Consider the following 22,173-nt stretch of genomic DNA (forward strand, 5'->3'; position numbering starts at 1 on the left):
GTCTTGTTGTTGATAAAGAAAGGAGTTCCCCAACAAAAACTCTATTTAAAAATAGTACCAATAAAAATAAACAAGTTGTTTCCTTAATCGAAAATAATAAACAATTATCAGCTGATATTTTAAGAATACAAACGGAGGCAAAATGTTCAGATATCATTAATTTAACAAACGATGAGAATTTGATAAATACTGAGAGTAAAAATTCGGTTCCAGTTCCAAATAATAATGGGCAAGAATGGAAAACTGTTAGGTATAAAAGAAGGAATGGACCTATTGTTATTGGCAATAATGAAAACTCTGAAATCAGTGGTGTCCCAAAATTTAGTCATCTTCATGTTACTAGGGTAAACCAGCATACAACGGCAGATAATCTTAAGAAGATGTTAGAAAAACACTTTCCAGAAGTGATATGTACGTCCTTAACGGCTAAGCATCCCAACATATATTCATCCTTTAAAGTCTCAATTTTTGAACAACATTTTGGTTTAGCGATGGACCCAAAACTATGGCCCGTAGGCTCTTATGTAAGCAGGTTTTTTATGAAGCGTCCAACACATACTCAAATAAAATGAAGGATGAAGAAACGACCGTTAACCCTCCATCAAATTTTCAAAATAACCTAATTCAACAAGGCACGGTAAGCATGTTTCATGTCAATTTACAGTGTATATCAAATAAAGTCGATATGATCAATGCTTTTCTTGCGGATAAAAAGTTCTATGACGTCATATGTTTTTCAGAGCACTGGCAAACTGAAGAAAATCTAAAATTAATTAACATCTCCGGCTTTTCACTAGCTAACTTTTTCTGTAGGGTTGAAAAGAAGCAAGGTGGCGTTGCAATTTATGTAAAAGAAAATCTTATGTATTCTTCTCTTAATCTAAATGAATATAACGTAGAGCAAACTTCAGAGTTTTGTGCAATTTATATACCTTCAATGAGAACCAATGTTTTAACTGTATACAGATCAGGTAATGGTGACTGTGACTTGTTCTTGGTGAATTTTGAGAATGTTATAGCATTCTTACTTAACAAAGCAGACAAACTGATTATACTTGGGGATTTTAATATAAATTTTAAAATTAAATCTGAATCTTCTTATGATATTCAAAATCTGTTAATGTCTTTTGGTCTAGAAATAACGATAAACGATTATACTAGAATCACATCTCAATCCAGTAGTTGCATCGATAACATTATGACTAACTTTTCTGAAAATATCTACAGGGTGGGCGTATTTGAACCTTGTTTCTCTGACCATCGAGCACAATTTATATCTATTGATTCTGATCTTAAAGTTGTTGACACTAATCAATCACTTCAACGGTCTATTACTTCTTCTGGTTTGCAGAAGCTTAAATATGCACTAGCTAGTACAAAGATGGACTTTTTCTATGACACCAATAACGATCCCGATGTCTTGATGTTCTTTTTAACTGAAACTTATAACAACTTAATATTAAAGTTTTTTCCATTAAAAAAAGTACGACCAACTGCTAAAATAACACCCGTGCAATGGTTTAATGACGAATTAAGGTCTTACAGATCTAATCTTTCTCTCATTAAACACATTGCAGATGTCACTAAGGATCCCGATATTTTCAAACTATATAAACAACAAAAATATGAATATAATCGGCAGTTACAAAATGCTAAAAAGTCGGCTTACTCTGGTTTTATTACTAACTCCAATAATAAACCTAGAGACTGCTGGAAAATATTAAACTTCGAAAGAGGCAATACAAGATCCAGTTCGGTACAACCAGATCTATCTCCAGACGAAATAAATCAATTTTTTATTACAATCGCAGAGAATATAATTACATCCCTTCCCACTATTAATAACGATATCCTCTTCAGTTACAGAAACTATCCTTCCCCGAGTAAGTCCTTTTGTTTCCGACCCGTTGTGGAAGATGAGATCTCTCAAATAATTAAATCTCTTAATAATTCCAATTGTAAGGACGTTCACGAAATAAATAGCAAAATTTTAAAAGAAACTTACCAAATAGTTTTAACACCTTTCACTCATCTTATTAACTTAATTTTATCAACTGGAGTATTTCCAGAAGCACTAAAGTACTCAAAGGTACTACCTATCTATAAAAAAGGTGATTCCTCGAAAGCTGACAATTACAGACCCATAAGCATTGTTTCTACATTCGGGAAAGTGATTGAAAAGGTGATCAAACAACAATTATATTCTTATTTTGAGTCTAAAAGTTATTTTAGCAACTCGCAATATGGATTCAGAAGTGCTCGTTCTACTACAAACGCGGTATATAATATTGTGAGCGAGGTGATTGAGGGGCTTGAACGTGGCAATCGCATAGCAATTTCTCTCTGCGATTTGTCGAAGGCTTTTGACTGCGTTTCACATGACATTTTGCTCCACAAATTAAACTATTATGGAATCAGAGGTATCCCTCTTAAGCTTATCTCTTCGTACCTATGTGGTAGACACCAGGCTGTAGTGTCTAAAGGTTATCTCTCCGATTTTCGACCCGTAAAACATGGAGTCCCACAAGGTTCGGTCTTGGGACCTCTTTTATTCATTATATATGTCAACGATTTGCCTCATTTCATATCTCCGTACAAATCAGTACAATTTGCGGATGATACGACATACATAATATCAGGTAATAAAAATGAGGATTTAAAAATGGCTTACGAGGAAGTCTCTGATAAATCTAGCACATGGTTTGCTGCGAACAAACTAAAACTCAATACTGAAAAAACGCAGGACTTGATTATATCTGCAAGTGGTTTACATGGCGATCCAGATGACAAAGACACTGCTAAACTATTAGGAATAACCATAGACAATCGATTGAACTGGTCGGCTCATATTTCACAAGTAAAGGCGAAGCTGTCTAGTTCATTGTTTCTTATTCGTCAACTAGCAAGGGTTGTCAGCTTTGAGACATTGAAGGTGACATATTTTTCTTTATTTCACTCACACCTAAGCTATGGATTAATCTTATGGGGCAATTCAACAAATGCTCTTCAAATTTTCAGGATGCAAAAGAAAGCTATCCGGATTTTAGCAGGGGTTAGTTATCTGGAACATTGCCGACCTCTCTTCATCAAATTAAAAATTATGCCGCTACCTACTCTGTTGATATATCAAGTTCTGACTGAAATTCACAGAAAAAGGTCCCATTTAACAAAGCAGTCTGATGTTCACGTTCACAATACGCGATACTCTCACTATTTACGAACAAATCGCTCTAGATTGCGTCTTTCAGATAAAAATTGTCTTAATTATAACTACTACAACATTTTACCAAAAGATATTAAACAGCTAAGCTGTAACAGTTTCAAAAAAGTAATAAAAAGGTATCTGTTGAAACATTGCTTTTATTGCTCGGAAGAATATATGACTCATTGCAGAACATCTACTGAAATGCTTACCGTGACACAAAATATTTTTTGTTAATCTATATTCTTGTTTGTGATACATATTTATAAGTTGTGTTTTATATTTCTGTTTTATATACCTTGTGATTTTATATACCTTGTAATTTTTATATTCCTTATTTTGACTTTGTAATTTTGACTTGCTACAAACAATTTTTTTTTGTAAAGTAGTTAAATAAATCTATCTATCTATCTATCTATCGTTTACCTATTTCTTCTCTTGGCTCCATTCTACGTTCCAAAAGCTAGTTTCGAACCCACGACTCACTTTCCACCAACCATCTGGCTGGCGTTCGCAGTGTCTCCATTGGTGACCTTTCTAGCACCATCCAAAAAAAGGTTTCCGAGGTTACAAGTAAATTATGACTAATACACAATTTCAGTAACGACTTTTATAATAAAAAAAAATGTTGGCATAATAACACTATACACCATACTTTAGTACTCATATTATATTTTGGGTTATTTTTCCTTTCGATATATGGCACCATCGATAAAATTCAGCGTTAACTTTTAAAGAAACACCTCGTACTTATATTCGTTGTTTTTTTTTGTACAGGTCTGAGGATTGTGTAACGATTTGTTGACTCCAAAATTGGTTGCACAATAAATATCTTACTTATCACAACATTCTAACATAAAATCAACGCAGGGACAGGCAATGGGTGGAATGCATAAAACGTAGTACCTGCTAATGCTTCAAGTACGTACTACATTTTTGAAGAATTTGCTACACTTACAAAGCATTTGCTTTCCTCCGTAGCATCTGCTACTATTTACCAGATACATAGAAGGAGGTACTACGCTTTTGAAGTATTTGCTAGTTTAGTAGAATTTGCTTCAGTTTAGATAAAGTTGGTGGATGAACGACTTCGGCGTAGGTGTTTTTTGTTAAAAAATGGCAGCATTTATGAATGTTCGTCGTTGAAAAATCTACAAACCAGGAAGAAGATACAATAACGATATTCATCGTAAAATATTTAGGTAATTATCATGAGTCGTGCAGTTTTATTCATACAGTGCGCTGGAATAAGTGTTACCCCGCATATTAACTCATTTATTTTTAGTATATAAGCAAAACGCTCAGAGAGGTCAATTTTTAAAATAATTATAATATATTATATCATCAATGTTTCGAACTTTACGCAATCCCTCTTCAGATGACAGTCGTAACTTTGATTTTTTAAATGGGAAAGTACATCATGTGACACCCCATTTAAAAGCTTCTGAAACACTGATTACAAAAATGTATAATACTTGGGCAAAATTTCGGTCAAATGCTTTTTAAATGTATTCATTTTTTTCGAATCTTGAGAAAACTAATGAGTATTTTTGAAAAATTTAAACGCAGAATGAAATATTACATTATTACCGAGGGCCCAAAGTCCCTTAGAATAAACAAAATGTTTCTTTTGAATGATATATTTGAAATTAAAAGTCATACTAAATTTTCTCTTCGTTTTCACCCCTATAACTTATTTAAATAAACAATATAGAAGTATTTAGGGACTTTCGACCCTCGGTAATAATGTAATCTTTCATTTTGCGTCTAAAATTTTCAAAAATTCCTTATTAGTTTTTCAGGATTAAAAAAATTAATGCATTTAAAAATCATTGGACCGAAATTTTGCACATTATAAATTTTTGTAATCAGTATTTCAAAAGCTTTTAAATGATCTGTCACATGATGTACCCACTTTCCCATTTAAAAAAATCAAAATTATGACTGGCATCTGAAGAGGGATCGCGTAAAGTTCGAAACATTGATGCTATAATATACTATAATTATTTTAAAAATCGACATGTCCGAGTGTTTTGATTATGTGCTAAAAATAAATAAGTTAACCTGGGGGTAATACTTATTTCAGCGCACTGTATATGTAGGTATATACAGGATATTTCATTAATAATTGTCCATATAGTAACTGAAGAAAACTTAGCACAAAATACGAAGATTTAACCTAAAACATTTAAAAACTATTTTTGCTCAGCATTTTAAAACTATTCGACGTATCCTTTTCATACTTGGCAGGAGGTATAAGTACTGTACAAACTACTAAATTATGTTAAACAAACGTTTTTGGCTGTTACCAGAGGGGTACGACGGGGGAAAGTGAATGGTTGACCCTTCAGTTTGAGCTTCGGCTGCTTCAATTTGTTTTCGGAAGTAGGTCTTCTGTTTCTGTAGTTCAATCAGCGACTCCTCTTTTGCACTAGGATATTTGGGAGCTCTGCCTGTTAGCTTTTGGCAACCAGAATTGGAGCTAAAAAGAACGTTTTCATCATTATTTTTTTATAATGAAACCCCAATCTCCTCTGTTACATCGGCCTGACAAGCACCTGGTATCCTGTGGAAGACTTGATTTTCTCCAACGTTCCATAACTCATAGAATTTTCTTTGCCAGTCAGTACGATTTTTTTGTTACCAGTTTTTTTTACTTCAACAATTTTTTTAACCTTTGTTTTCATGTTGTTGAATTTCTTCAAAATCTGTTTTAAATCTAGGTTTTTTTCAATTATTTCATTAAAGGCAGCAGTTAGTTTATTCAATGCAGCTTCCTTTTCATTTTTAATTTTTGGGATCATTTTTTTATCAAATAAAATTTGAAAGTTTTCAAGAAGATTAACAAACAATACTTGTTCATTTTTATCCTCGCCTAACCCTTTTGTTGCTTCGGAATCTGAACCACTCATTTTTACTCACTACTCACTTATTCTAATAATAATTAGGTATGTAAAAATGTGAATTCACAAAACACAAAAACACATGAAAAACTATATAAATAGTTCTAATACCATTGGTCTGATGCGCACAAGGGCACTACGGCTGGCGCTACGTTTAGTAGTAGATCCTTCAGGTCAGTAGCAAGTACTTCGGTTGTGTAGTAGGGTCTTCTCAACAAAGCACCTACTTTTATGTAAAAGAAAATGCTACAAATTAGATACTATTTGCTGAAGCAATAGCATCTACTACGTTTTATGCATTCCACCCATTATGTTCACACACATTTTTCCCTTGCACCAACAAAAAATTTCCGCAGCACTTCCGTTGTCGTACATCCATCGTAGCAGTCAGAAGACACAATGGGTGGAATGTATAAAACGTAGTACCTGCTAATTCTTCAAGTGGCTACTATATTTTTGAAGATTTTACTACACTTACAAAGCATTTAGTACTTTGTAAGTGTAGTAAAATCTTCAAAAATGTAGTACATGCTGGAAGTATTAGCAGGTACTACGTTTTATGCATTCCACCGAATGTCATCATTGATAAACCATCCACATTAATTTAAATATTTATACTAACTATATTGGAATATGTAGCTTGATTCTATTCATTCGAATTATCTGCTTGGGCTTGCATATCTGTCAAATCTATTTGACTTCTATTATTCTTTTCTCTTGGCAGTATAGGTTTCACCATATCATCATCATCATCAGGGCTTTTCATTCCAGGTGGAATGTTTGCCGCTCTTACTTAGAGCCCTCAGATTAGCTTATTGCGGTGAATCACTCCGCATTCCACTTGTATGTTGTCAAAGTTTGTTGTATGACTTGGCTTTCGTTACTATTTTCTTCCACTCATTTCGATATGTGCATAGTTCCCTCCAGTTTCTCACTTCCAGAATTTTGATATCTCTCATGACCTGGTCCTCCCATCTCTCTCTGGGTCTTCCTCTTGGTCTTTCAGTTGCCGGTTTCCATCTGGTGATCTTCTTAATCAGTCGGTCGTTTTTCCTTCTTTCTATGTGTCCCAGCCATCTCAGCCTCTATGATTTAATAAATCTAACTATATCTTCTCCCTTAATTATGTCTCTTAGTTCATGGTTCATTCTTCTTCTCATTTCTCCGTTGTCCATTCTTATCGGGCCCATGATGCGTCTGAGGATTTTCCTTTCGAATATTCTCAATTTTTCTTCATCTTTTTCCATGAGGCACATTGTCTCAGCTTCGTACCTAACTACTAGTCTGATTGCAACTCTGTATATTTTCAGTTTTGTATTTCTGGATAAGTTCTTGTCCTTCATAAGCCTATGATATCTCCAGTATGTTTTGTTGCCTGTTAGTATTCGTTCCGTTACTTCTTCACTGCTCTTGTTTTGGCCATTCACTATTACTGCCAAATATTTAAATTGTTGGACTCTTTCAAAAGTGTAGTTTTCTATTTTGATTTCTCTCATCCTGTTATCTTCTCTTCTAGAGCAGAGTAGATATTTTGTTTTTCCTTCGTTAATTTCTAGACCTCTTTTCCGTGCTTCTTTTGCCAGGATTGTTACTGCTTCTTTTAATATTTCCTTGTCTCTTCCCATAAGAACTAAATCATCTGCATATGCAACTATTTGTGTTGAGGAGTGGGCTATAGTTCCTTTAATTTTGCTGGCCTTGACTGTTCCTTCTAGTGCTATGTTGAATAATGTGGTTGACAGGGAGTCGCCTTGTCGCACTCCTGTTTCTATTGCAATTGATTTTGTGCTACCTTCTTCTGTTGTTACTTTGGCTCGAGCTCCATCCATGGTCATTTTTGTTAATCTGATTAATTTTGCTGGTATATCTTGATTTTTCATTTCAATAAATTATTTATTTCTTCTAATACAGTCAAAGGCTTGTCTGAAGTCTACGAAGAGGATATGGAGTCTCTATGTTGTGTTCGTGGCATTTTTCGATTGTTTGTGTAACTATGTGGATCGCATCTCTAGTGGATCTGCCTTCTCTGAATCCTTGCTGGTAGTCCCCAATTTTTTTCTCTGTGAATTGATTGAGTTTTTGTTTGATGAGGGCTGTTAGAATTTTATATGTTGTACTCAGTAGAGATATTGCTCTATAATTGTTACAGTTTGTTACTTCTCCATTCTTAAATATTGGTATAATTCTGCCTTCTTTCCAATCCTCGGGCATTTCTTCTGCTTCCCACATTCTAACTATTAGGTTATAGATGCTTGTTAATAACTTTTCCCCTCCGTTTTTAATGAGCTCATTGGGAATTTCATCTGGGCCTGGTGTTCTTTTCTGTTTCATTTTTTGAATAATGGCTAAATATTCATCATGTGTTGGCATCCCTATTTCATTATCTCTAATGTCTTTCATTGCGCCTACCTCCTCTTCCGGGCTTTCTTTGCATCTATATAGTTCTGTGAAGTGTGTTTCCCATTATCTATTGTCAATTTTAACTACTGGTCTGCCTTTTCTTTGTTGAGCTTTTAGGTATCCAAATAGTTTGGCGCTGTCTTTACTATTCATTTCTAGTTCCTTTAACAGCTCTTCGATCCACAGTTTTTTTTTGTTCTTGCAACAATTGTCGGCTGCTTTCTTTTTTTCTTTATATTCGTTTCGATGATGCACTTCTTTAGTTGATATCCATTTATCTCTTGCTTGGTTTTTCTGTTTGATTTTGTTTTCGCATTCTGCATCAAACCACTATTTCCTTCTTTTTATTTCCCTCTGTCCTAGCACCTCTTCAGCTGAATTCAAAATGGATTCTTTTATATTTTACCATATGTCCTCTGTGTTATTTGCTTGTATTAGGTTTTCCTTTAGGGTTGTCTCATATTGTTCCCTTAGTTTCTGTACTTTTAACTTCTCCAGATTCCATCTTCTTTTGTTTTGTCTTGTTCTCTCTGCTTTAATTATCTTCATTTTGATTTCTCCTATTACTAGAAAATGGTCTGTGTCCGCGTTTGCTCCTCTATATGATCTGACATCGTGCATTATTGCTTTCCATTTTTTGGATATTAGTATGTGATCTATCTGATTGCCATCTGTTGTGCCAGGTATCAACCATGTTACTTTATGCTCTCTTCTGTGCATGAAGTTTGTACGTATAATGTAACTGTTTGTTATTGCTGCTAGTTGGCATAATTTTCTTCCGTTATCGTTTGTCTCGTCATGAATAGTTTCTTTCCCTGCTACTTCCTTATACTGGTTTTCTTTGCCTACTTTTGCATTGAAGTCACCAACCATTAGTACTATATCATTTCTGGGTAATCTTTCATATAATTCCTCCAGTTTTTCATACAATTCAATTTTATCATTTTCTGGTGCATTTTCTGTGGGTGCATATATGTTTATGATTGTCATATTGGCTTGTTTGTTTCTACTTTTATATACGACATTCGTCCATTTATCGCTTTAAATTCTATAACTTTGTCCCTAATCTTACTGTTAACCATGAATGCTGTACCGTTTTTCCCTTGCTTGTTTTCTCCCGAGTAGTATATTGTGTAGTTTTTCTTTTTGATATTTCCTTCTCCTTTCCATCGTACTTCTTGTAGTGCTAGTATGTCTATTCTGTATCTTTGCATTTCTCTTGCTACCTCTTCCATTTTTCCTGGTCTCAATAATGTTTGAACGTTCCAGGTTCCTACTTTTACTCTATTTTTCTTCTTGATTTTTCTTTTTCTATCTCTTTTTCTTATGTTTGATTCGTTGTTCTTTTTCCGTGCTAGTTTCGTCTTCAGGTTTTCATCCATTTTCTTTACGGTCTCTTTACATTCCATAAATGCGTTTTCCATATTCGTTTGCTGGTATGTTTTAGTGATACTAGTCGTTTGTTCTTTACTATGTGCTACTTTTACATACAATCTCAGTTTTTTGGCTTTGTGCCGGAATTATTTGCAGTCTTGGTTATTTTCGCCATATTTTCTGATTCATTTTCGTCATCTCCTGGTGATCTTTCAGTATATGTTCTTCCTCTGGGTTTTACTTGAGGTGTTTTAGTATTCATCGTTTCGCTTTGTGTCCTCTTGTATCATAAGCTTTCCACAGTATATATGTTTTGTCGTTTATTTTTAGCTTATTATAATTTAGCGATGCCTTCTGGCCCCTTTCTCTTGCTTCCTTTAAGTGTTGTTTCAGTATTTATCTCCTTGGAATGGTTTCACCATATACTAAACCTTTTTTGGGAACGTTAGATTTTTTCTCGCTCGTTTCACACAGATTCAAATAGATCGTTGAGTCTACATCTATATTCTTGTACTTTTGTTGTAATTATTTAAACATTCTTGTTCTACCTCAATGCCTTGTAGATTTATGTTCTTTGTCAATAAATTTACAGTAGTTCTTTCAAATGAACATAAAATAAAACGTTCTGTTAATCTCTCCTTAAGGGGTAAATCAGTTTTTCAGTTTCTCCAACCTTTATGACATCATACTTTTTCAACCCATTGTAGTTATTCGGTATTTTATGACTAGTTTTAGATTTACTTACATGTACAATGTTTATAAAACTTTGGTACTTCTCTTTTGTAAACAAAACCGTATTGTGCTTTTTACCATTCATTACTTAAAATACTTTTGTATTAAAACGCTCTTTCATTGTTACATTAAAAATAATCAGTTTTAGGAAAATGTGTACATTATAGTACAGCTCTGTATGTAGGTAGGTTAACGTAAGACGTTATATCGAAAGGAAATCACTTCAAAGATAGATGGGTGACATTATTTAAAAAAACACGAAGTACATGCCAAAAAACACAAATCAGGATAGAAACACTTTTTATCTCTCATTCAACAATGCTGACTGAAAACTGTATGTACATGTCGTTCATTGTAATTTCAAATTTCTTACTTTTACCACGATCCTCTGGGAAATGTATACAATTACCGATAAAAGTAAGAAATAGAAGGTTTTTCAAGAATATTTCCTACATTTACCGTTGACTCTGGTAATTGTATATAATTACAGGTAGCACTGGCGAAGCGTCCATGTAACCACTGTTACCATTGGTAACAGTTAAAAATCTTGCAAATAAATATTTTATGACGATGAATAATTCTATTTACCAATATTTTTACCAATAGAAATATATTATTATATTATGTAGTAATAGTACCTAACTCAGTAAATAGCCAACTACTCGTAGACACGAAGTTTGGCGAGTTTATGAGACTCAGTTTCTCTTTATTATACTCTGTTACCAGACTCATTTCTGGTTACAATGGTTATATACCCATGCTGGCGCTCGGGACCGGCTAGTGACTGAAAATTATGAAGAAGCGACGGCAAAATCGCGCTGAGTATCAGTAGCGCTGTTACCAGATTTAAAATTGGTGACAATACCTATAAAAAGTGTGCGTGCAGTTAACCATGGATGAGTGTCGCTTCTTAATCGATCAACTACTTGAAAAGTAATTCTCCTTGTATAATTTTGAAGAAAAAAATGAGATTAAAAATGAAAGAATAAACAATTTAAAAAAGGAATAAACAAAAGTAGTTCAATATTTTAAATTTAGTTGGTACAGTGAAAATCCTTGGTTATATTATGGTTGCAAGAAAAATATACTGTATTGTTGGCCATGTCTTCTGGAAAAATGGGTGGACCAGGTTCACGATTTAAATAGTGTTAGATTTTTAAAAATTAGACATGAAATTTCTCCGTTACCTACATGTAAGATGTATACCCAATTTAATTCAGTTTGGCAAAACAAAAATCAAAAGTTCTCTTAACCAAGCTTTTAAAACAAATATTGCTAAACATAATGAGTTTGATAAAAAATAGATAAGTATATCCTTAGCACACTTATAACAGATACTGTATGTTTTTGGGCCACAAGAACTAGCGTTTCGTGGTCATTTTGAGTGCGACGACTCTGACAATCGAGGCAATTACAGGGAATTGTTAACATTAATTGCCAAAAAAGATCAATAATTTTGTCAACATCTAGAAACATCTGTTTTTTCGAGAGTTTCAAGTGATATACAAAATGATATTATTGACGCTACACTCACCGGCACAAAATTCCGCCACCCAAAATTTTTTATTAAGTTTGACAATTTATAACTTTATTATTTGTGCTCCGATTTTTAAGATTCTTGCACCAGTTTGTAGGTACATGTATTCATATTGTTTAGTATTATTCTGGTAACAAAAAATTTTGCTTGCATGTCATTGTACAGGGGTGAAAGGAAGCGTTGTATTTTCTCCTAACTTTAAAAAATTCTGTGGAAAAATGGAATGGCTGATTTTGTTTCATAGTCCTGTCATATTTTCCCGGAGACATTACCAACATTTTGTTTTTGAATTCTTCGAATATCTGTTTTCTTGTAAGAGCTGTACCATTTTTTGTAAATAAAAACACTGATTGACTCATACAATTGAGGTTGGATTGATAAGATTTGAATGGCCCTCATGCAGTCCAGATCTCAATCATATTGAGCATTTATGGGATGAATAAAAAAAGCTATTTGCCGTCATCCTAGGCCTCCAGAAAATTTGGTATAGTTATGGCCCTGGTAGAGGAATATATCGGGCTATTCCCCAGGCAAGGAAAACACATCTTTATTAGATGCTAAACGTTGCTGCAAGAGGTGGACATAACCGCTATTGAATTGTTTTGTTTTGTTTTGTTGTTAAATTTGGTTTGTTTTGTTAATTTTAGTGCGTTTGATATTTTTAATTAAATAAACCTTCAAAGCAGTGTTTTTAATTACAGCTCTTACAAGAAAAGAGATATTCAGATAATTCAAAAAACATGATCTTAGTGATACTTCCAGGATAATACAAAAGGAGTACAAAACAAAATCAGCCCTCCAATTTTTCCACAGAATTTTTTAAAGTTAGGAGAAAAAACAACGCTTGCATTCACCCCCGTATAATGCCATTTAAGCAAAAAAATTTTGTTACCGGAATAATAGCAATTGACATCAATACATTTACCTACAAACTCGTGCAAGAATCTTGAAAATCGAAGTACAAATAATAAAGTTATAGATTGTCAAACTTAATCAAAAATTTTGGGTGGCGGAATTTTGTGCCGCTGAGTGTATATATCCATTTAGCCATATCTTCATTTTTTTAAATAAGATTTTTTGCATCTGGTTTTGGTAACACTTCAGAAAAAGTCACGCGTCGCCACTGCAGGTAGTTGTGTACAATTCCCAGATTCTTTACTCTTAACGTAACATAAACATTGCATGATAACAAATTAATGTGACCTTACAATAATGACCAATAAATATTTTAGACACAAAAAACAGATGAAATTATTTTTGACACGAAGTGGTACAGCACTGCTTCTAAAGATAAAAAGTTATTTGTTTGGATGATCAGCTCAGTGGCTAAAAAAGAAGTAGCGTTAAACGCTGGAAAAATTGTAACCATAAATTACCAATTTTCTTTAAAGGTAAGGATTATATCTCCAAGTTTGTTGATAATCGCTGCATGATTTCTAATACACTGCGAGGCATAGGTAAGGGATATAGAAAATTATGCGCATTTTCATAGGTGATTTTCTCGTGAAATGATTAAGGGATTCCGCTAATAGGGGAGTCAATGAATTACGAAAAAAATCAAACAAGACTTTTTGTAATTTCATTAAGAAATGTTTAATTGATAAACAACATATCAAAATCTTTTACTCCAAAATGGGTTCTTTACTTTTTATTAAATAAATGAACTGTGAAATTAGTTGTTTTCTTTTCAAATACCTTTCACTCTGAAAAATGAAAATATCTCGAAAACTAATGAATTTAGACATAGGAAATATTGTATACGAATTAAAGTACGGTAATAGTACTTTTTGGTAGTTATATAAAATAAAGAAGGTGTTCTATTTAAAATTACTGAGAAAATAATGTACTTGCGTTTTGACTCACCCTGTATTTAAGGCTATGGGTACATAATTCGCAAATATTTTACGGCTATCCCTACCTTCACTGTCTTTACATGGCAAATTACGTGTAGTAAAATTCACACTGGTATGGATATGTACATATTACTAGAATGTCATTCTACTTGACAATGTCATAACTAGCTTAAAGAGATGGCTTTTGAATGTTCTTAGATAACTGTTATTTTTTGTATAATTGCAAATTATTATTTCAGTTAATAAATGTAATAATTTTTTCACTAGCTATGTATTCAGTAATTGTAATAATATGTACCTACAACAAAAACTAATACTCAATCGGGAAAAGAGCAAAAGTGTTAAAGTGATTTTTTAATAATATATTGTTACTATGGAACGCTTAAAATTTTGAACATCTTTAAAAACAAAATACTTGGATCACAGAATATATCTTAATGTATTCTCTGCTTCTATCTTCCATAAATAATACACAATAAATAACTTTTTTCAAGTTCACCTCTTAAATCAATTATTTATCAAATACACTATACGCTCTGAGCTTCGCTGGTGTCGCTCCTAGCGGTTACTAATTCAACTTTTACCGGTAATTTTTAAATTTATTATTTAATTGTTATCGCTTAATATTTACAACGCAAAAAAGTAATTAAATTGTAATCGATTTTTTTAAGATTTTTCTAATCATTTTGACGTTCTATTGATAAAATATCAATTTCTTACTTCGGATACTTTGACAATAATCGTGTAGATGGCGCTAAGAATATAATAGATTATTTATAATTAGATATTACGGAACATTAAAAAAACTTAAATTCAGTATTTAAAACGTAAGTTTATTTAAGGTAAAAATATATACCACAGCTTTGACCAACTAATATTGTTTATAATTAATGTTTTTAATTTTAATTTTAAATTAATCACTTTGACATAAATATCAAAGTGATTAATTTAAAATTAAAATTAAAACATTAATTATAAAAAATATTAGTTGGTCAAAGCTGTGGTATATATTTTTAGCTTAAATATACTTACGTTTTAAATACTGAATTTAAGTTTTTTTAATGTTCCGTAATATGCAATTATAATTTAATCTAAAAATCTTAGCGCCATCTACATGATAATTGTGAAAGTATCCAAAGTAAGAAATTCATATTTTATCAATAGAACGCCAAAATGATTAGCAAAATCTTAAAACAATCGATTAAAATTTAATTACTTTTTTGCGTTGTAAATATTAAGCGATAACAATTAAATAATAAATTTAAAAATTACCGGTGAAAGTTGAATTAGTAGTCCGCTAGGAGCGACACCAGCGAAGCTCACAGCGTATATATCAATATTATTTAATCAACAACTAAAAATATTCCCGATTCATGTCAAATAATTATTTAAAATTGTCACTAATTGTCAGTGTCTGACTGACAATATTCTATTCGACTAAATGCGTTGTATGACAAAGATAGATTTGGAAAATTTTACCACGGACATGTGTTAATTTTTTTCGAATCCTGAAAAAACCAATAAATATTTTTGAAAAATCTAAACGCAGAATGAAAGATTGAATTATTACCGAGGGCCGAAAGTCCCTTAGAATAAATAAAAAGTTTATTTTGAATGAGATATTTGAAATTAAAAATAACACTAAATTTTCTCTTAGTTTTTCACCCCTGTAACTTATTAAAATAAACAATATAGAAGTTCTCAGGGACTTTCAGCCCTCGCTAATAACGTAATCTTTCATTCTGCGTTTAAATTTTTTAAAAATACTTATTAGTTTTCTCAGGATTCGAAAAAAATGAATCCCCATTTGACTAGCATTGCAGCCGAAAAAACGTACCGATCCTCTTAATATAAAGACAATTAGCAATATCAGTCATTTATAAAAATTTTGAAAATATATAAATAAAAAAAATATTTCATCAATAAACAATTGCCGTTGTGCTTATTTTTATTTATACAGGGGGTTGAACTTGTTACGATTTTCATATAAGATTAATTATAACTTTGTAAATACCCTGTATAGCATACCAAAACTTCATATTTGTGTAAAGGAGAAGTTAAGAAGATTTCGAATATAAAATAAAATATAGGGTGCTCCATTAAAAAAAACATAAATTTGGTCTGCCACTATGTTAACGAACACCCTGTAACATTCTAATTAATTTTGTAATGTGAAGCTCAAAGTTGACTACAATTTTTGTTATTAACTTTTATCCAGGGACGCGCCGTCCATATGGGCAAGGTAGTGCTGCGCACGACGGCGCCAAGGCGTTAAAGGCGCCCTTTGAGTCGGCAAAGTTAAATAAACATCCAATTCAAAACTAAATATTTTTTTAAGCTTAAAAAACATAAAAAAACAAAAATTTTTCTACTAATACCAATGGTGAAATTTTATTACCCACCAATAATATGTACTGAACGGCACCGGTGGTCAGTAAGAATAAAAAACAATTTTCCTATGAAAGTGAAGATCAGCCAATTGAAAACCAATAATTAAAATTCAAAGTCAACTCATTTTTTTTGGAATGCTAGATATTACTCTTTTATCTGTAAATGAGAGGTTTGAGCTGTTATCCTTCCATGCCAATATTTTCAATTTTTTGTGGAATACTGAGCATTTCGACAAGTATTCTGATAAAGATAAATTTAATTTTTGTAAAAAGCTTGATGAAGCGTTAACTGACAAAAATCGAAACGAGAAAGACATAGATGGAACGGAACTTTTAACCGAACTACAATTTCTACTTTGCAACGGAAAGGTAACATCTGTTGTAAAAACACTTAATTACATTACAAAAAATAACTTAGCCCACTCATTCTCACTATTGCGTTACGTATATTATTAACTATACCGATTTCTGTAGCTTCAGCAGGGAGATCATTTTCTAAACTAAAACTAATTAAGAATTACTTAAGGGCATATGCGCAAAATGTTGCCTGTCAAAATGTTCAATGTGTTTTAAATGTATTAATTTGTTTCGAATCCAGAGAAAGCTAATAAACATTTTTGAAAAATTTAAACGCAGAATGAAAGATTACATTATTACTGAGGGCTGAAAGTCCCTGAAAATTTCTGTAATGTTTATTTTAATAAGTGACAGGGGTGAAAATATAAGAGAAAATTTAGTGTAATTTTTAATTGCAAATATTTTATTCAAAAGAAACTTTTTTTTATTCTAAGGGACTTTCGGCCCTCATAATACTTATTTTTCTCAGGATTCGAAAAACATGAATACATTTAAAACCCATTGAAAATTTTGACAGGCGACATTTTGCACCTTTCCCCTTAAGTCTTAAGATCTAGAATGGGTCAGGAACGGATAGAAGATCTTGCTATTCTTGCTTATAAAATCGGAATTTTTGTAGGACCCTAATATTCAAAATCTAATTCATGAATTTGCCAAAGGTCCAGGGCTCATCTGTTTTGAGATGGACGTTGAGAGGTGACTCAAATTTTTTTGCAGAAATTGCTTGAAAATAACTCAAATAATAATATTTGATAGTCCTCCCACTCAAAATGGTCCGGAACATTATTTAAATAATCAAAATGTCAAAATATGAAGGAAAAATTCGATTTTTTATTGTTTTTTTGATTATAACTTTAAAACTATTCATTTCTGAGAAAAGTTGTTCTAACGTAAAAGTTGCATAATTAAATTTCCTACAATATAGAATTGGTTAAAAATTTAAAAAATAGTCAACCTTGTTGCAAAATAGCAATAATTGCGAAAAAAACCAGTATTTGCATTTTACGTTTTTCAACCAATTACGCTACACTTAGGACCTTCATATTTTACCCAGAAAAACTATATAATATGTTCAAATAACACTGTAAATTTCATTAAGATCGGTTTAATAGATTTTGCAAAATAAATTTTGCAATCCAGCTTTCGCAAAAAAAATTCATTTTTTTTAATGTTGCAGGACAGAAAATTAAGCAGATAGTAAGTTGACTTTTTTTGCTTATAGAAGTGTACTGTACCTTTCATTTGCAAAATTAAAATCGATTAATTACCACGGCGTCAGGAAATTTTTTAAATTAACATTAATTTTTGGTGCTAGGCGCAGGACAGCGGTGTTCGATTCACACAATTTGATTTCCACCAAAATTTCTTCCAATTTTTATCTAATATATTATTTTTTTACTCTATATTTTGTTGTATTTTATTATTTTAATTCCACAAAAATCAAACTAATTTTATTATTGTTTGTGAAATATTGTTTAAACAATTGCATATGTTTAAAATAATAAATTTTTATTATCTAAGTTAAAATATATTAGCAAAGAAAGTTTTTGCTAAAAAAAGTGTTATTTCAAAAGATAGAGTATGTGTTTTTATTTTGCAATAAACAAATTTATTTATTTATATGGAAACGTAATAAAAATTAAAATGTATCAATCATTACCAAAGGTCATTGGCATGCCCAATCAGAGCAAACTATCCGCTGTCCTGCGCGTAGCACCAATAATTAATGTTTATTTAAAAAAATTCCTGACGCCGTGGTTGTTAATCGATTTTAATTTTGCAAATTGCAAATAAAAGGTGCAGTACATAATTATACGTCAAACACATTTCAACTTGCTATCTGCTTTATTTTCAGTCCTGTACCATTTTGAAAAAATGAATTTTTTTTCCGAAAGCTGGATTGCAAAATTTATTTTGCAAAATCTATTGAACCGGTCTTAATCAAATTTACAGTACTGTTTTACCGTATCATTTAGTTTTTCTGGGTGAAATATGAAGTTCATAAATGTAGCATAAATGGTTGAAAAACGTAAAATGCGAATACTTGTTTTTGTATGGTTTTTTTTTGTAAATATTGCTATTTTGCGACAAGGGTGACTATTTTTTAAATTTTTAACCAATTCTGTATTGTAGAAAATTTAATTACACAACTTTTATGTCAGTACAACTTTCCTCGGAAATGAATACTTTTAAAGTTATTATCAAAAAACCAAGAAAAAAATCGAATTTTTCCTTCATTTTTTGACATTTTGATTATTTAAACAATGTTCCGGATCTTTTTGAGAGGGATGATAACTCACATATTATTATTTAAGTTATTTTCAAGCAATTTCTGCAAAAAAATTTGAGTCACCTCTCAACTTCCAAATGTACTAATATATTTACAGATGCGCCCTGGTCTATTAAGCAAGATAAGTTAAATTTCTATAAGAAATTTCCGTTGATTTTCATCATAATAAGTGTATTTGTTTAAAAACAATTGTAATTTAAATATGTTTTATATGATCTTCAGTTTTTTAATAATTTTAAGTAATGTTTTATAATTTTAACCTAGTTTTTATTCTGTTCTGTTTTATTGTGCAATATATCTAGTGTTTACTTTATTTTTTTTATAAGTGTACTGTGTACTTATTGTTTCCTTAAAAAAATCTAGGTAGGTTTTGCACGTTGAAATGTGAAGGAGGGATTGATTATAGTATTTCTACCCTGATAATTTTGGTAAAGGCGCTTATCAATATTTCGCACGACGGCGCCGAAGTTACTTGGCGCGTCCCTGCTATTATCGCTATATATTACTATAACGGATCTACGGAGCTTTACCCCACTAATCAATCACCCTGTATATAAACTAACAAAACATGTTTTAGAAAAATATAAGCTTGTTTAAATTTTTATGAAACAAAAGTTTTCGTTCTATATTGACTCCCCTATAAGTAAATCGTGCAAATAATAAAGTTGTATATGTACATATCTAATAATTGCAAGTATTTATACTTATTTTTTTTTTCGTTTTAGATATACCGAACCGTATGTTCGTACTACATGTTTTTGAGGACATTGGGAAGAAATTACTAAAAATTACAATATACGATGAAGATGCCGATTGGACTTTGACAAAACCGAAATTGTTGGTCGTGTTATTTATAGCACGTTTAAAATGTTTAAAAATTGTTACTATATACAGTTGAGTCCCTGAATCTTTACCCGTGCGTCATCATTTAAAGCATACGAAATAAGTCGATCATAAGTCGGAAATTGAAATTTACTAAACGCAACAGAAAGTGACAGTAAGTGACTTGCTCAGGGACTCAACTTTACTTCACGTATTATTAAAGTATATTAGATATTAGGTATCTTGCATTACATTTTTGTCAATGAATAAAAATATAAAGTTGTTTAACAGATAACAAAAATATAATATTCTAATCATAAAAACCTGTAGAGTAAAAAAGTGAGAACTAAGCGCAAAATAAGAAAGAAGGGCAAAAGCGTACCCTTTAAACAACCCAGAAACAACCAGCTATTTGTCAATTCTTTATAACCACCGAGCGGGCACCCTGTCGCAAATTTTAAGAATAAATTACCTGATCGGAGCAGTGATTGGGCATCGAACGTAAACATTTAAATATTCAAACTGCCAACAGGCAGGTGGGTGGCAGCTTTAGCATTGAATTTAAGCGAGAAACAATATTTATTTGTAAAAAAAACATTTTTTTCTGTTTTCTGACATCAGCAAAATGTATTTTAAATTAAATAAATTGCATAGATTCTTCTGCATTGTCACGCAAAACGTCAAACTGGCAGTGCCCATTAAAATCTGTTTTTAATAAAATTAACTATTTAGCGAGTTAATTAGTAGTAAAAAGAACACTTGGTGTTTGTTACTAAATTAATAAGGTAATTTAAAAGCTGATATTGATTGTGTGCGATAAACAGGTCTATAAGCGACCCCCCAATTGGGGAAGCTTTTTCCCCAGGGACACCATTAGGTGAAAACTTTTCAAGTGCTAGTAAGAATAATGAAAAGGATATTAATGAAACCAGTTTAATCTAAAATTTGGTTAACTCTACTGCGAAACTTACAACTAAAACCAGAGACTTTATTACAGTGAAGACACAACAAATCCCACCTCCGCAAAAAGTTGTATAGAAAAAATTGTTCAACATTGCATTAGACAAGTACAATTTTAATACCGTCTATGTATGTATAGGAAAAAGAAACAACGAGAATACTGCCCGTTTACACCCACTTACTGTTGGGGACATCTTCCATAAAAATTTAATATTCCTAATTTTATTGAAATTAAAGCCATTGGAAAAATAGAATTAAAGTTTTGTTAAGGTCAATCGTAAATGCCAATAATTTGGTTAAAAATATAAAATTAAAAAAACAAAACTTAGTAACGTATGTCCCTAACCATTTACTAGAAATTAAAGGCCTAATAAGAGATATTGATACTCAATACGATGAAAAGTATTTGTTAAATAATAGTAAATCTCCCTTCTCCATAGTAACCCGTAAAAGAACTTTCAGAAAAGTTGACACCGATGTAAAAACTAACTATGTGCCCAAAAGAACAATGATAGTCACTTTGGAAAGAAATATTCTTCCTTCTACTCTACATTGCAATAAATAGTGTATGTTTCCCGTTGAAACCTACATTGGCAAAGTAAAACATTGTTACAATTGCTTAAGATTTGGACATATTTCCAAGCAGTGTCGCACATGCTCCAAGAACATTGCATAAAATGTGGAAAAATCAAAAATGAAGATCATACATGTCAAGATAATGATGTTCAATGCATACATTGTAATAGTAAAGATCATGTTTCCATATCGAAGAAGTGTTAGCAGATATAAGTAGGGGGAGGTTCGGTTCAAGATCAAGAAGACTTCCGCCGGAAGTCCCTGATCTTGAGCCGATCCTCCCCCCACTTATATAGAAGATTTCCGGTTTAATCCTGACTCCTAAATAGGATTAAAGATTAATCCCGACTCTGGAAGTCTAAAAATAAATAAACTGTTGAATAAGAAAAACCATTAGATAAGCTATTAAATAAGAAATAATTGTTGATTAGGCGGAACTCTAAAAATAAATTAGTAGATAAGAAAAACCGTTAGATAAGTTAGCAGATAAGAAATAATTGTTGATAAGGCAGAAGCCTAAAAATAAATTAGCCGTTAGATAAGAAAAACCGTTAGATAAGAAATATATCAGATAGAAAATAAGGCGCAAGTCCAAAAATAAATTAGTAGATAAGAAAAACCGTTAGATAAGCTCTCAGATAAGTAATAATTGTTGATAAGGCGGAAGTCTAAAATTAAAGAATTCGTTAGATACGAAAAACTGTTAGATAAGCTATCAGATATAAAATCAGCAAGAAGTCGAAAAATAGCTCGGTAGTATAAGATAAGATAATATGA

At 31.8% G+C, this 22,173-nt stretch overlaps 1 protein-coding gene across 1 annotated transcript in view; it reads left to right on the forward strand.

The window, feature by feature from the left end:
* The window catches only part of LOC126887631 (odorant receptor Or2-like), an 82,848-nt gene extending 62,679 nt beyond the window's left edge, over window positions 1–20,169 (forward strand). The window contains exons 5-6 of the mRNA XM_050655237.1: window positions 13,381–13,539; window positions 19,764–20,169. Coding sequence (XP_050511194.1) covers window positions 13,381–13,539; window positions 19,764–19,823 — 219 coding nt within the window. The 3' untranslated portion in view covers window positions 19,824–20,169. The remainder of the gene's footprint in view (window positions 1–13,380; window positions 13,540–19,763) is intronic.
* Window positions 20,170–22,173: the final 2,004 nt, after the last annotated feature.

The sequence above is a fragment of the Diabrotica virgifera genome, chromosome 7 (assembly GCF_917563875.1).
Source record: "Diabrotica virgifera virgifera chromosome 7, PGI_DIABVI_V3a".
NCBI classification, from domain to species: domain Eukaryota; kingdom Metazoa; phylum Arthropoda; class Insecta; order Coleoptera; family Chrysomelidae; genus Diabrotica; species Diabrotica virgifera.